This window comes from Dipteris shenzhenensis, chromosome 22 (genome assembly GCF_047967505.1).
Source record: "Dipteris shenzhenensis isolate YYH24624 ecotype China chromosome 22, Dip_SZ_1.0, whole genome shotgun sequence".
NCBI classification, from domain to species: Eukaryota; Viridiplantae; Streptophyta; class Polypodiopsida; order Gleicheniales; family Dipteridaceae; genus Dipteris; species Dipteris shenzhenensis.
Genome location: NC_141617.1, coordinates 25,046,721 through 25,060,704, shown reverse-complemented (window position 1 = coordinate 25,060,704; position 13,984 = coordinate 25,046,721). Strand labels below are relative to the sequence as shown.

The window sequence follows — 13,984 nt, the reverse complement described above, 5'->3', positions numbered from 1 at the left end:
AGAGATTAATCTATGCTTTCAAAAGATTCTCTCGGGCAACATGAGCTTGTATGCCCTATGCTCTACAAATAAGAGGGCACAAGCGCACGTTAGGTAGTGCCTCCTAAGATAGTGATAAAGCAAGCACTTTTGAATGCAAAAGAGAAAGCAAATGACTTTTTTTATAAAAAAGCACTTTTTGTAAGATGATCTCATAGATGGAAATTTGAAAAACACAATTTAGTTATTATTTTAAAAAAATCCTTAACCTTGGTTATTTGCCAGCTCTTTTTGGGCTTTGGTTTTTCTCATACATGGCATGATGTACTCTCGTATTGAGCTTGCGGTTTTCTTTCATACTTAATTGAAGTTTTTTTTTTGCGAAAAAAAAAATCATCCTACTATAGCACTACCTTTAAGGGCCTATTCATGCAAAGGGAAGGATTGCAAACCAAAAATTTCACTTGGAGGGAAAACTTGGTTTTTTGGCTGGCTCCTACTCAAGAGGAGGGGCTCAAGCAGCACAACTGGTTGCCAATAGGGACAGGCTGGGTTGCAAACCACCCCTCCCGCGTGAACAAGATCTAATAGCCTCTTTATGCAAGAGAGGTGGCGTACAAAACCACCCTGTCCCTATCAAGGCTGACTAGCATGCTACTAGGTGTTCCTACTGGCCATTACTCTAGAGCCCCTGGCTCACGAAGCAACCGGGTTTTTCCTCCAAAACCACTACACGTGACATCCAACTTGGTTTGCAACCCACCCCCTCCCTGAGTGAAGAGGCCGTAAGGAGGCTGTAAGGAGGCAGTGCTAATAACTCTAAGGAGGCAATGCTTAACAAAAAAAATGGAAGTTCCATTTGCTTTGAGAAGTGCTTTATGCTATGTGCTTTGCTTTAGAAGTGAATATTACTTATACAAGAACTCACTGAGACCAGGCAGGTGGCATTGAGCTGCTTCGCGATGGCTCCCTCTTCCTGGGTTCTTCACGTGGAAACTTTCGTGGATCCTGATCGCCCCGCACCGCAACAGGTTCCTTCCCTTACTCTGTCACTTACACTATTGGATGAATACATCTTGCTTTTTTTTGGTTCTTTTTTCCCCTTCCCCAGTCCCAGTTTCGCTTCTAGTTTGCGTCTTGCTCCTTCATATGTGCTTTACGGTCTGTTCCAGCCTCCTCTTTCTATTTACAGGTGGCTAACGATTTATCTTCTATACGTTAGCACGTTTGTCAACAGTTACGCCCAATCAAATATATATTGCGCACATATTTTGCATAATGTACGTGCATGTGTATGCATGCATATATGGATCTCTCTCCCCCTCCTCCCCCCCCCCTTCTCTCTCTCTCTCTCTCTCTCTCTCTCATATACACACCCCCTTTTTTTTTTGGTTGAAACTTGTATGAACAACAATTACATCCGTAGCTGCCCCAAAATGGAACAGCTACTACTAGAAGAACTAGAACAGTAGTAAAACACTTCCAGCTGAGCTGCCCAAGATTATAGCGAACTACGCAAAGAAGAACAAAATAAAGCATATACATCCACTACAGAATGCCCAAACAGCTGAGCGTTGCGTGCATGATATAGATACCACAAAACCAGTGAAAGAATTGAGCATAATCTGGTGTAGGAGCATATCTACCAAACAGTCAGAAATGCCTACCAAAGGAAATCTTGGGAAAGCGGCCATGAAGAAAAGATGCCAATCTGGGAAGGAAAGCATGAGCAATCGGACATTTAGGGAGAAGATGCAACACAGTTTCCCTAGGATGTGAAGAAGTAGGGCAAATCAAGGCAGCCATGTTTCTTCCCACAGGTAGTGCACCAACTAAACAGCCTTTTGCAGTTTACTATTTCGTATACATCGGAGATGAGTCTTCCACCAAGTAAGGACTTGTCGAGATGCCGAAAATGGTTCCCGTACTACTGAATCCATGGCTGTGGAAGTAAGAATTATAAGCTTTTTGGCTGAAAGATTTGCAAAGGAAAATGGGGAGACTCCATGAGGTGTGGAAGCAATAAATTATAAGCTTTTTGGCTGAAAGATTTGCAAAGGAGAATGGGGAGACTCCATGAGGTGGTCTCTCCTATAGCCCGGATCCTCATTTCCTCCGGAGGATAGCGTGTGAGAGGTAGTAACCCGTATCACGGCGTGGAACATTTGGGTTGCTCGCTGTAGTCTGGTGATGGGTGAGCATCTGGCTCCACCCTCGGCTACCCTGGTCCCATCTGGCAAGATATCATCTTCACCCTGCGCTCCACTTGGGAGCGTGGGACCCCGGGCTCTAGGGCGACTGTTGCGAGGCGCGCACGTTTTTGCAAGGCTTGGCGAACAAACATAACTGCCCTTGAGGAGATGGGGCCTTACGATCTGTCTTGGTATGCCAGAGACATTCCATTGCCTTAGATAGAAATTGCTGATTATCTGAAGATGACCGGGGAATAAGTGGCAAGTAGAACTACACATATGCTATAAGGATAGATTGCACAATTCGAGGTCCAACATGAAGAGTCCACGTGGACAGCTTTCAACAATCAATCTTATGATAGCACCCACAGTCTCTCTTTTGGCAACGAAATATGCAAATCAAGACGGTAACCCAAATGGTGCACAACATGATGAGAGGGTAACAAAACGCCAGGCCATAAGAGTTGGTGCCAATCACACTCGTGCAAAGGCATGAGTTTGGATTTGGTAAAATTCACCTTCATACCCGTTGCAAGACCAAAGAGATCAAGAACATGCATAATCTGCCAAGCATCCGATTTACAGTTCCGTAAACAGAAAAAAGAATCATCTGTGTATCCTGGCTTTAAAAGGAATCTCTCTAGGAATGTCAATACCATGTAAGCACCAGTGCAGGACTCAAGTCATCCATGTGCATCAAGTGTGGATGAGTAGCAATGGCGAAGAGCAAGGCACTGAAAGAGGACACAGCCTGCAAACCCTAAAAACGGAAATGGAACAGCTCCAAAACTGCTCGTGTGCAAGGCGTCTCTTGGAAGCCAGTCAGCTGAAAAACTCCACATGTGCAGCCGCTTGTGGCTGCTAGGTACCATCTAGCAAACAGAGAAGGAGAGACTCCACTGAATTCAGCTCCAAGAGGCTGAGATGCTGCCCAAACAGAGGCGGCTAACTGGCTATGGAGAGGCTAAGCGGGCAGAAAGGAGCACAAACAGGCTGCAAAGAGGGGTGAAATGAGGGCAGCAATGAAGGCGAGCTGTGGCGGTAGTAGGCATGCTGAAAACAGAGGCAGCTATGGACGAATTAGGGTTACGGAGATGATGAAGTGGCAGGGCAGCTATGGCAGAGTTAACCTGCTTTGATACCATGTTAGAACATGGTGTGAGTGAGAGAGAGAGAGAGGCTAGGGAGTGAAGAAGTGATACTCAAATGAAGACATAATAAAGGCTTTCATTCATTCATCAAGTTTATCATGACAAGTGAAATACAAGCCTTATATAGGCTACACACTCACACACTAGCACCAAGTGCATATGGGATAAGTCCCATAGTGACACGTGGCATTCACACATGACTCACATACATGAACTAGTACTAGAACTCCTAGTACTACACACCAACACAGCACATCACTAGTACTACACACCAACACATCACATCACCACACTCTTTGGCTATGATATCTCCGACACTGATTATGGATGGAAGCTTGTTGGAAAAGCAAAGCTTTGTACCAAATTTGTGGAACAGGGTTCTCCAAAACTGATTGGTGAATTTGCCCGGGGTGCCTGTTTCAATCCATAAAGGGCTTTCTTCAACCGGCATACCTTCCCTTCAGAACCTTCAACCTCAAAACCAGGAGGTTGGCAGCAAAGGCAATAACAATCTTGATAGTGGTTATACTTGCAGTGGGGGCAAAAGTTTCTTCACAGTCAATGCCTTGCTGCTGTGCATAGCCCTGGCAACAAGACGGGCTTTGTAACGGTCCACTGAACCATCAACTTTCTATAGGCTGATCCGGAAATTCAGGGGCTGAAGTAGTCTTGGCAACTTCCCATGGGATACCTTCACTTGCTGGCATATTTGGCAATGAGACACGTACTGGTGGACATCACTGCGTAAATGAGGCCATACAAGTTTGCACTCAATCTTCTCGAGGGCGCCTGCAACCCCTCTGTGCCCGCCAACTCTGGAATCATGCATATCATGGAGTATGGTAGCATGGAATTGGGGCAGCACACAAAGGTGTTCTCTACAAAATGATGACCCGTCATGTATAGCATAGTCATCAGGCTGGTTGTTCCAAGCTTTGAGAGCTTTTGGCCACTCCAAGAATTGTGTGCATAGAGCCACCGATTGTGGCTGAGAAGGTTTTGTATGCTCAGATAAGTTGTGGATGGCAAATTTGAGTTCGCCAACTCCAACTCGTCTCGAGATGTGAAGGTTACCACAAGCTCTGACGCAAGAGAGACTTTGGCTAATCACAATGGTGCAGGTCAGAGGTTGCCTTTCTCTCATTTGGTTTGCTAGTTGGTGCATTTGTCTTGAATTTCAGCACCATGACTAGCAACAAGGATGATTTGTTTGGGATGCTTGGGGCTGATGACAAGCTTGATGGCACCAATTATCCCATGTGGTCATACATGATGGGACATGTTCTAGTTGCCAAGAATCTATGGCATATTGTTTCAAGTTCTAAGGCCAGGCTTGCACGTAATGCCACTTCTGGTGCTGCACCTACTGCCTCGGGTTCTCTCAGGTGATGGTTCTAATGCTACTTCTAGAACCCCTGCAGCTACTGTTACAGGTGCTTTGCCTCCTACACAGGAGTAGATTCAGTGGGATGGTCGTGATGCCAAAGCACATGCCTTGATTGCTCTTTCAGTGAAATGGGTTATTATCCCTCACATCCGGTCTTGCAATACAGCTAAGCAAGCATGGGATTAGCTTGCTTCTTTGTATCAGGTGCGGAATGAGGCGAGGGTTGCTTATCTGTGCAAGCAGTTGAAAGATTTGAATCTTGATGAGGATGGTATCATGGATGCCTATCTCACTACTGTGAAGGATTTGAAAGAGCAATTGGCCAACATTGATGAGATTATGCTTGATTCTCAGCTTGTTTCTAATACCCCTCATGGGTTGCCTGATTCATATCAAGGCTTTGCTACTACATAGAGGTTGGTTGCAGGGGGTAATGCCAATCATTTCTCATTTGACCAGCTGGTTGTTCTTCAAGAGGACCAAAGTCGTGCGAATCACAATGCTTCTATGGCTAGTGTTCAAGCCTTTGCTGCCCAGCACAAACACAAAGGCAAAGGCAAGGTTTTAGTTGGTAACCCCCCTCATTCCCATGCTGATCATTCACATGGTGCCTCTTCTTGAGGGGATAATAAAAAGAAGAAGAGATGCAACTATTGCAAGAAACCTGGGCATGATATTTCTGAATGCAGGAAGTGCATTGCATCTTAAAAGAAGAAGAAAGAGTCTGGTCTTGCAGTATTTGGTTCTTCTAGTGCAGAAGATTGACATGAGTCCGCTAATTTTGCACAAGACCAGCATTGGGCTTTCTTGGTTACAGTATAATCCTGATGTTCATGATGCTTGCATTGCTGTTTCAGATGTTCATGATGCCTAGTTCTTTGATAGTGGTGCTAGCAAGCACATCACTTCCTGCAAGAAGTTATTCAGCTCATTAGAGCATACATCTAAGGGGCGAGCTGAACAATGGTTATAGACCAGCAAATCCAACTACAGTTAAAATATCACAGAAAGTGCCTAGTGCCGTGAACTTTGTGGTTGAGATGCAGGAGATGCTAGCACTTGCGAGAGCTAACATCCGCTAGGCTATGGATAGAGCTAAGGCGTATACGGATGAAAACATATCCGTTATGGAATTTAAGAAGTAGAAAATGTTTTTCTCAAAGTTCCTTAGCACTCCAAGTCTTTGACTGCACGAGAGTGTGCTAAGTCATCACCCCGACATTGTGGGCCGTGGGTAATTCTAAAAAGAATACGCAGTGTCACATGTGCCAATAATGCATCATATACCGTGAAAGGTATTGGCCAAGTTGCTCTTACTTCTGTCTCTGGTGGTGTTGTCACTCTAGAGAATGTGCTTTATGTTCCGGGCATTCGCAAGAACCTCATTTCTATTTCAGCCATAGCTACATGTGGCTTTCGGGTTCTTTTTGATGGTGTTCGGTGTGCAGTGTATGATGTTGCACATGCCTTTACCATGGTCTTGACTGGCACATTGACTAGAGGTCTTTATAGACTTGATGCTTATGACTGACGTTTGGATGATGATGCTGCACGTGCACATGCACATGCCTTTGCTCTTGATTCTACCATGGTAGATACCCATTTGTGGCATGAGAGGTTTGGACACCTCAATTTTGGAGCCTTGGTGAAGTTATATAAGGATGGTATGGTTGTTGATCTTCCCAAAATGCATATGCCTTCAAAGCATGTTTGTGAACCATGCTTGCTTGGTAAGATGCACCGTGCTGCGTTTCCCAAGGATGGGAGAGTTGGTGCTTCATGCAAGCTTTATTTGGTTCATAGTGATGTTTGTGGACCCATGAGGGTTGCAACTTCTATTATTTTGTCACTTTTATTGATGACTTCATCAGGTACACTTGGATTTTCGCCTTGAAATCCAAATCTGAAGTTTCTTCTTGCTTCAAGCACTTTATTGCCTTGGCTGAGAATGAGAGTGGGCTGCATATTGCTCACCTTAATACAAATAGAGGGGGTGAATACATGTCAAAGGAGTTTGCTGTTTTTTTGGCTTCACGTGGCATACATCATCGATGCACGGTGCCTTATACTTCTCAACAGAATCCAGCGGCTGAGCGAAAAAATAGGTTAGTGATGGAGATGGCCAGGTGCATGTTAAAAGGCAAACATTTGCCTAACAAGTTGTGATTGGATGTGGTCATGTGTGCTAATTACATCTTGAATAGATGTCCCACAAAGGCATTGCAGACTATCACACCTTATGAGGCTTGGTCGGGTCGTAAGACTCACATTTCTCACATGAGGACTTTTGAATGCTTAGCTTATGCTCATGTGCCTTCACAGACACGCACTGAGTTGGATGATAAAGCTTTCAAGTGCATTTTTATTGGGTGTACCTCAGAGAGCAAGGAGTATAAGCTCTACCAGCCCCGCATGGGCAAGTGTTTTGTTAGTCGGGATGTTGTGTTTGATGAATCTTCATCTATGCCTTTGTTGGACTGTCAAAAACAGCCCGTTGTTGCTGCCCCATATATTTTTGACAGCTTGATGCCTTTGTTTCCATCCGATGCTCCGGATGATGTTCCATCTGAGGTTGTACCTCCTCCATTTGTTGGTCATTTGCAGCCACATGTGCAGCCAGATATTCAGCCTGATATGCCTCTCATTGATCAGGACCATTTGCATAGGGCTCTTGACCAGGAAAGAGCTGAAATCCAAGAGTCCAAAAAGGTCCCCCATTGGCTTCTTGACACATTAAAAGACAGCAAACAAGATACTCCTCTGCCAGCCCATACTAGAGCAGCTGTCCGGAAAGTGCATGCTAGTTTTGTTGCTTATGCTTTGGCTGCTACTGCATGCAATGAAGAACCTTTATATCATCAAGATGCCTTTCATAATGATTGTTGGTTGAAGGCTATGCAAACTGAATTGTATTCTATCCATCATAATAACCTTGGGAGTTGTGTGATTTGCCTCCTGGCAAGAATGCCATTGGAACTAAGTGGGTTTATAAAATCAAACGGAAAGCTGATGGTTCAATGGACCGTTACGAAGCCCGTCTTGTTGCTAAGGGCTTTGCTCAGCAGCATGGCATTGACTTTGAGGAGACTTTTGCTCCCACTTCCAGGATCACTACTATTCGCATTGTTATTGCCTTTGCTGTCCACTTTAGTTGGAAGGTACATCAGCTTGATATAAAGACAGCTTTCCTTCATGGGCATTTGCAGGAAGAGGTCTATGTTTCCCAACCTCCTAGCTTGAAGGTCTGAAAGCAAGGTATGCCGTTTAAAAAAATCTCTCTATGGATTAAAGCAGACACCACGGGCTTGGTATTCCCGGATTTATACTCATTTGCTTACACTTGGCTTTCAGAACAGCCCTACGGAGGCTACCCTTTACATCCGCAAGCGTGGGACAGATTTGCTGATTTTAGTCCTTTATGTGGATGACATGCTTGTGACTGGGACACATGCTCAACAAATTGCAGATTTTAAGCTTGATTTGCAGAAGACATTTGCTATGTCTGATCTTGGTCTTTTTTGCACTACTATCTGGGCATCCAATTTGCTAGTAGTGAGGGGGGCATTTTGTCCAAGTACATGGACAGATTTTGCAGCGTTTGAGGATTGCAAGCCAGTATCCACACCATTAGAGCCTGGTTTTCACTTCTCTTCTGAGGATTGCAGCGGTACATGTGATGTCACTCTCTATCAGCAAGTAGTTGGTTGTTTGATTTACTTATGCCATACGAGACCTGATCTACAGTATGTTGTCTCACATTTGAGCATATATATGCACAGTCCATCTATGTACCATTGGCATGGCGTGAAGCGTGTTTTCAGATATCTCAAAGGCACTGCCTTCTTTATGTGGATGATACTTCACTTGTCATGCATGGATTCACTGATGGTGATCGGGCTGGTTGCTTGGACACTCATGTGTCACATAGTGGCAATTGTTTCATGCTTGGTACTTCATGCGTTTCTTGGTTCAGCAAGAAGCAGAGTACAATTGCTACTTCTAGCTGTGAAGCTGAGTACAGAGCAGCCTTTACAGCTACAGTGGAGTGTGTTTGGCTTCGGAAGCTACTTGCAGATCTTTATGTATGTCAGACTGCTCCTACCGTTATCTTCACTAATAGTCATAGTGCTTTGGCTGTTGCACGGAATCCTATTTTCCATGCTCGCACAAAGCATATTGAGGTTTAATATCACTATGTCAGAGAGCGATTATTAGCATATAATATTTAATTGTCTTATGGTCCCACTGAAGACGACTTGGGAGATCTGTTTACGAAAGCTCTACCTCGGCCTAAGTTTGAGGCTTTTCGGCAAGCTTTTAACTTAGTACCTTTTGTAACTTGATCTGTTGTACTGTGTACAGTCATAGGTTGCTATATCCCCACATGACGAACATGTGCAACCGTGACATTAGATATTTAGGTATCGTGAGCCATGTCCAGGATACTTCAGCCCATACCATGGAGGGGGGTTTGTAGGTCATTCTATGGGGCTATCCATAGGTGCCACTTATTCCTTGGTATGTGCCTTATAGGCCTAGTTATAGTCCTAGTCAGTTAGGACTATTGGTACAGTTAGTACATATACCACCTAGGTCAGTTATGACACTTAGTCCAGTTAGGACACTTAGTCCAATTAGGACAGTTAGCCCTAGGGTTTTGTTATGTTGGATCACTACTGGGCCTCCACTCTCAGTTTTGCAACAATCTATTACAACATCTCATTTTTCTCCTTCTCTCTTCCATTTTTGAGCTTCCATTGCTTGCCATAGCCAACAATTTGTTGATGCAAATAAGGACAAGACCAGCAAGGGCAAATGCAAGAAAAAGGATGACACAGAGTGTTCCAATTTCAAAATGTGCGAGCAAGAAAAAGAAGAGATGCTTCTTTTGTCGTATGGGAGGACACTATCCAAGGGATTGCAAGAAGAAATAGATTTAGAAGGAGGAGGATACCAGCTGGAAGAGGAATCAAGTCAAATATGATTGAAGATGCTTTCCCAGTGCATGCCATTATGTTCGGCATAATAGCACTGCAGTAAGATTTGCAAACAAGGGTGTAACCTTGTTCATGATTGACATAGATTAGTGTCATGGAGACGAAAGAGAGGATTACCAGAATTCGAGCGACTGCGTTCGAGCGAGGTGACAGGTCAAGCAAGGACTTTCATAAAATTGACATTCTAGTGTGATGATTTATGTTCAAAAAGTAGCATGCATTGCTTACTTTTATAGTTGTTGTCCTACCCATGATATTGTGAGGAATCAATTGTCTTACATACAAACAACAATTTCTGAAAATGTTTGGCAATGTTTTTGCAAGGGTCAAGGAAGAAGGAGGGGTGGAAGAAAGGGGTTAGAGTATGTGTTTTTCTTGTGAAATTTCCATTTATCATGTTAGAGTGTCGAAATTCTAGAGCTTTAGAAAGTTTGTACTTATCTTTGTTTCATCAGAGCTAAACCTTATCAAACTCTATATTTTCTTAAATTTTTCTCATATAGAGTTCGGGTCCTTGGTTCCCTTCCTCCATCCCACAGGTATATACATGGTCATGGACATATGAAGGTGATCCATATTTTGTTAGCATCATGGTCATAAGGTGATCAATAATTTATTAGTTCCATAGTTTAAACATTTTATTCATGTGATCATTTCGTGTACAAAATGGATCAAATCATATGGGTAGCATAAAAATTGATGAGCTACAAATAGTTTTTTGTGAAGGATTTTTCTAGGAGGAGCTTCTATATTATGGGTGGGACTATTGTTGTTTGTATGTAAGTCCACAAAATAAAGAAACCCGTTCAACTCACATGCTACCTTACATAATTTTGATTGACTACCTCGAGATGTAGACATTGCAGCATTTTCCCTTTTGTATCTATTGAATGATTTCTAAGTTGCATGGATTTATTATTTATCGAATAATAGGTTTTCTCTTTGTATATTGCCAATAATTTTTCATTTGGTATTCATTGAATCAGGCAATTTGGCTTTATGAGAACTCTCAGACCAATACTTATGGATTTATTTGGCTGCCACATGCATCCACTCTAGGACATCGTGGGCATGAATTGAGGTTGTTCCCATGCACTAGGAGCTTGAGGTTGTTCCCATTTTACTAGGAGACATGACTTGAAGTTGTTCCCATGCATGAATTAGAATACATGAAGCCCATTTTGTGAGTGGTAAGGGATGAGGGCATCTAGTTGGGTCCAGAATTTTGGCCAGCCATTAGGCCAATCAGAGCAGCATCCCAATAGCCGTCCAAGGGGCACCCTAATCAATGAAAGTGTAAGCCCAAACGAGCCAACCAAGCAGGCTAACTAGCTTGGGTATGCATTTCGCTCTTTGGGTGGATGATGCTATTTTTTACAGCTTTTGGTGTCTTTGACTTTACATTGGTGTGACAGTTTACCTTTTCAGATCGTTGTTTCTGTTGTTTGTGCTCTAGGTGTCATAAATGTTTGCTCTTAATTATGAGTGCAGTTTTCCTTTTGTTGTTTTTCTAAGTTCTGAAATTTCTATAGCTGTGCGCATTTCCAGTTGTTGTTTTTATAAAATTGAGTGCCATCTTATGAGGTTAATTGAGCTAACATTTTTTCTTCACATTGAGGAACATAAATCTTGCATTACTATGGCTGTCATGATGTTTCATTAATAGGTTTTGTTGCCTGGCTTGGAAAGTATTAAGGTCCTTGCATGAGACATTTCACAGTATGTCTTGTGTTTTGGTTACAGGCTGCTAGTCGGGATGCCTTAATCAACCTTCTCACTCACAAGAACCTGTCTATTTCGCAAGTGGTAAGTAATCGGTGGTCATAAGCTGCATGTTTTTTTGAAGGTCGAAAGATTGGCACTCTCTTGTTTCATGGTGTTAGTTTTCCATCTTCTCTTATTCCTTATTCCTCTCTTTCTGCTTTTGATCTTCTCTGCTTGTACATTGATTTGTGTGGGATCTTGGAATTCAAAATTCATACCTGTCTGCTGGGGGAATCGGGATGCATTTTGCAGGACTTTGCAATGCTCTAGATCTATGGTGAAAAAGCAATTGTGTGTACTCTGCTAACATGCTCCATGATGCTAAAAAAGGGACAGTAGGTTAGAACAATTGGAGGCCAATGAAATGCAGTCAGAGCAATCTGCCATAGAATCTTTCCCTAAACGGACCCCCTTTCGTAAAATCTGCAGGTGGCATAAGAAAATAAGAATGGGCTATGTGTATAGCATCCTTAATAAACCAAGTCATGGCTTAAAGTTAAAGAACAAAAAGGAAAAGTAAAGAATATATACATAAGCTCAATAATTGTATAGATTAGAATGGGCCGAGAAAGGTGCTCCTAAGCCCTTGAGTGGTGAAGGATAGTTCTCAGTGGTTCAAAGGCAAGAAAATCAAAAAAATACTAAATGAAAGGAGTCAAGCAGCCTATCACAATATGTAAAGAAAGTACAAGGAGACACTAGAGGTCAAGATTGCAGGCATATTCAAGAGTGACTATAAAAGTAATCAGAAACCCATCAACGGAAGATCATTCATTGAGTGCTTGATGGTCCTTTGATCTTCTACTACAATCCTTCAGAGCTGCAACAGTCTTCTGTATTATTTTTGATGCTCTTGCTTTGAGACCTCAACACCTTTGGCCACAACACCGGCCAGGCCCTGACTTGCTGCATACCTCATCAATTTTCAAGCCATAGTAGTTGCAAGTAAGCTGTGTTGTACCTGTGATGGTGTCATCATTCATGGTGTGTCTCGTTGAGAGGTAAGTATAGACTTTAACAGTGTTTTAATGTTTACAGAAGACCAGAATGGCTTATGATATAACGTGCGATGCAGTGCATGAAATACCATAAGAGGCCGTAGCTGCTTTCACCAACTAAAGAAAGATAACAGAGTGTAATGCACGACTTTGATGAGGTGTGGTGCAGTATGATGCAGACCGGGTGAGGTTCTTGATACAGTGAAAATGAAAATGAAAATGAAAATGAACATGGTGGAATGTAACTCAAATGGGCTAAGGTGTGTCATCATCACATGTTACGATGGAGGTAGAATTCAAACAATCTGCCCATGGGTGCTCTCAGAGTCAACACCTGCAAAAGGCCAGCCACATGGGTGCACATTGTTGTGCCATGGTTGGGCTGCCATATGGGCAGCATTTCGTCCATCTTTGGGCCCATCATTGGCTGCCATGTGGGCTGCTAGCAGTAAGGTTGCCATGTGTGCAGAACATAGGCTGCCATGCAAGCAGCATAACTGACTGCAACATGGGCACAATGGTACCCAGCCACGTGGGCTGGAAGGTATAGCAAGGGCACATGAGCCCTGTAAGAGACCTGACTAGGGGCTGGGTCAGCTTAGGAAAAAGGCCTGGTTGGCCTTATAATTCAAAGGTCAGTTGGGGCCTGGGAGTAGGTTGGGTCATGGACCACATCTTTACACTACGAGCTGTCATTGAGGACGCCTGAGCACGGAAGCAGAGAGTTTACTGTTGCTTTGTGGATTGTTGCACACCCTTTGACATTGTACTACGAGCCTGATTATTCAGATGACTACTTAATCTAGGGTACAGTCAAGACATCGTCTGGACAGTTCGGACACTATATCAGTGGGTATCAGGGAGAGTCAAAAGTTCGACTAGGTGGATAGAGGAGATCATGAGCACGATTGGGGTCAAACAAGGTTGTCCATTATCACCGACCTTGTTTGGCCTATTTATCGACGAGATTGAGTCCATCCCAACTTTGGGGTTGCATGTTCCCTCTTAGCTAGCTCCTTGATCCTGATTCTACTAGATGCAGATGATGTGGTCCTACTTGGTTGAGGGTTTCCACCCTACTCCAAGCCCCTTGTGAAGGATCCACCCAATGGGTTTGGGACTCTTGCTGCTGCCTAGGCGGCCGCTGGGCTCTGTCCGCACGAAACTCCTCTACTCCTGTCCTGCCTGAGAAGGAGGGGGAGTCCTACCGTGCCTCTAGGAGAGGCCCATGCCAAATGGCTCATCTGCCTGCAATGTAGACATTGATCTGGAAGCCCTGAAGATTGAACTCTCTAAAGGAGCCCTTTCCATCAAGAGTCTCGAGGAAGATCTCCTTTGGAAGGGCCTTGAGGTCCTCCGCAATCACCCTGAGATGAGGGCCCCCATCATCTACCACAACCGAGGCTGCTGAAGTCGGCAAGGACTCTAACAATGTGCCAAAATAGCCCCCAATGGAGAAAAGGATAGGCTGTACTTCTTAGTGAGCCTCGAGGAGCAAAGCGTCATTGGAAAAGGT

The 13,984-nt window shown here is 43.7% G+C and overlaps 1 protein-coding gene across 4 annotated transcripts in view; it reads left to right on the top strand.

Annotated features, from left to right (window-relative positions):
- The first annotated feature begins 897 nt into the window (after positions 1-897).
- The window catches only part of MET18 (ARM repeat superfamily protein), a 202,884-nt gene continuing 189,797 nt past the window's right edge, over positions 898-13,984 (top strand). For all 4 annotated transcript variants that reach the window (XM_087393875.1, XM_087393876.1, XM_087393874.1 and 1 more), the window contains exons 1-2: positions 898-1,010; positions 11,450-11,512. In XM_087393875.1, the coding sequence (XP_087250001.1) occupies positions 942-1,010; positions 11,450-11,512 (132 nt within the window). In that variant the 5' untranslated portion in view covers positions 898-941. The remainder of the gene's footprint in view (positions 1,011-11,449; positions 11,513-13,984) is intronic.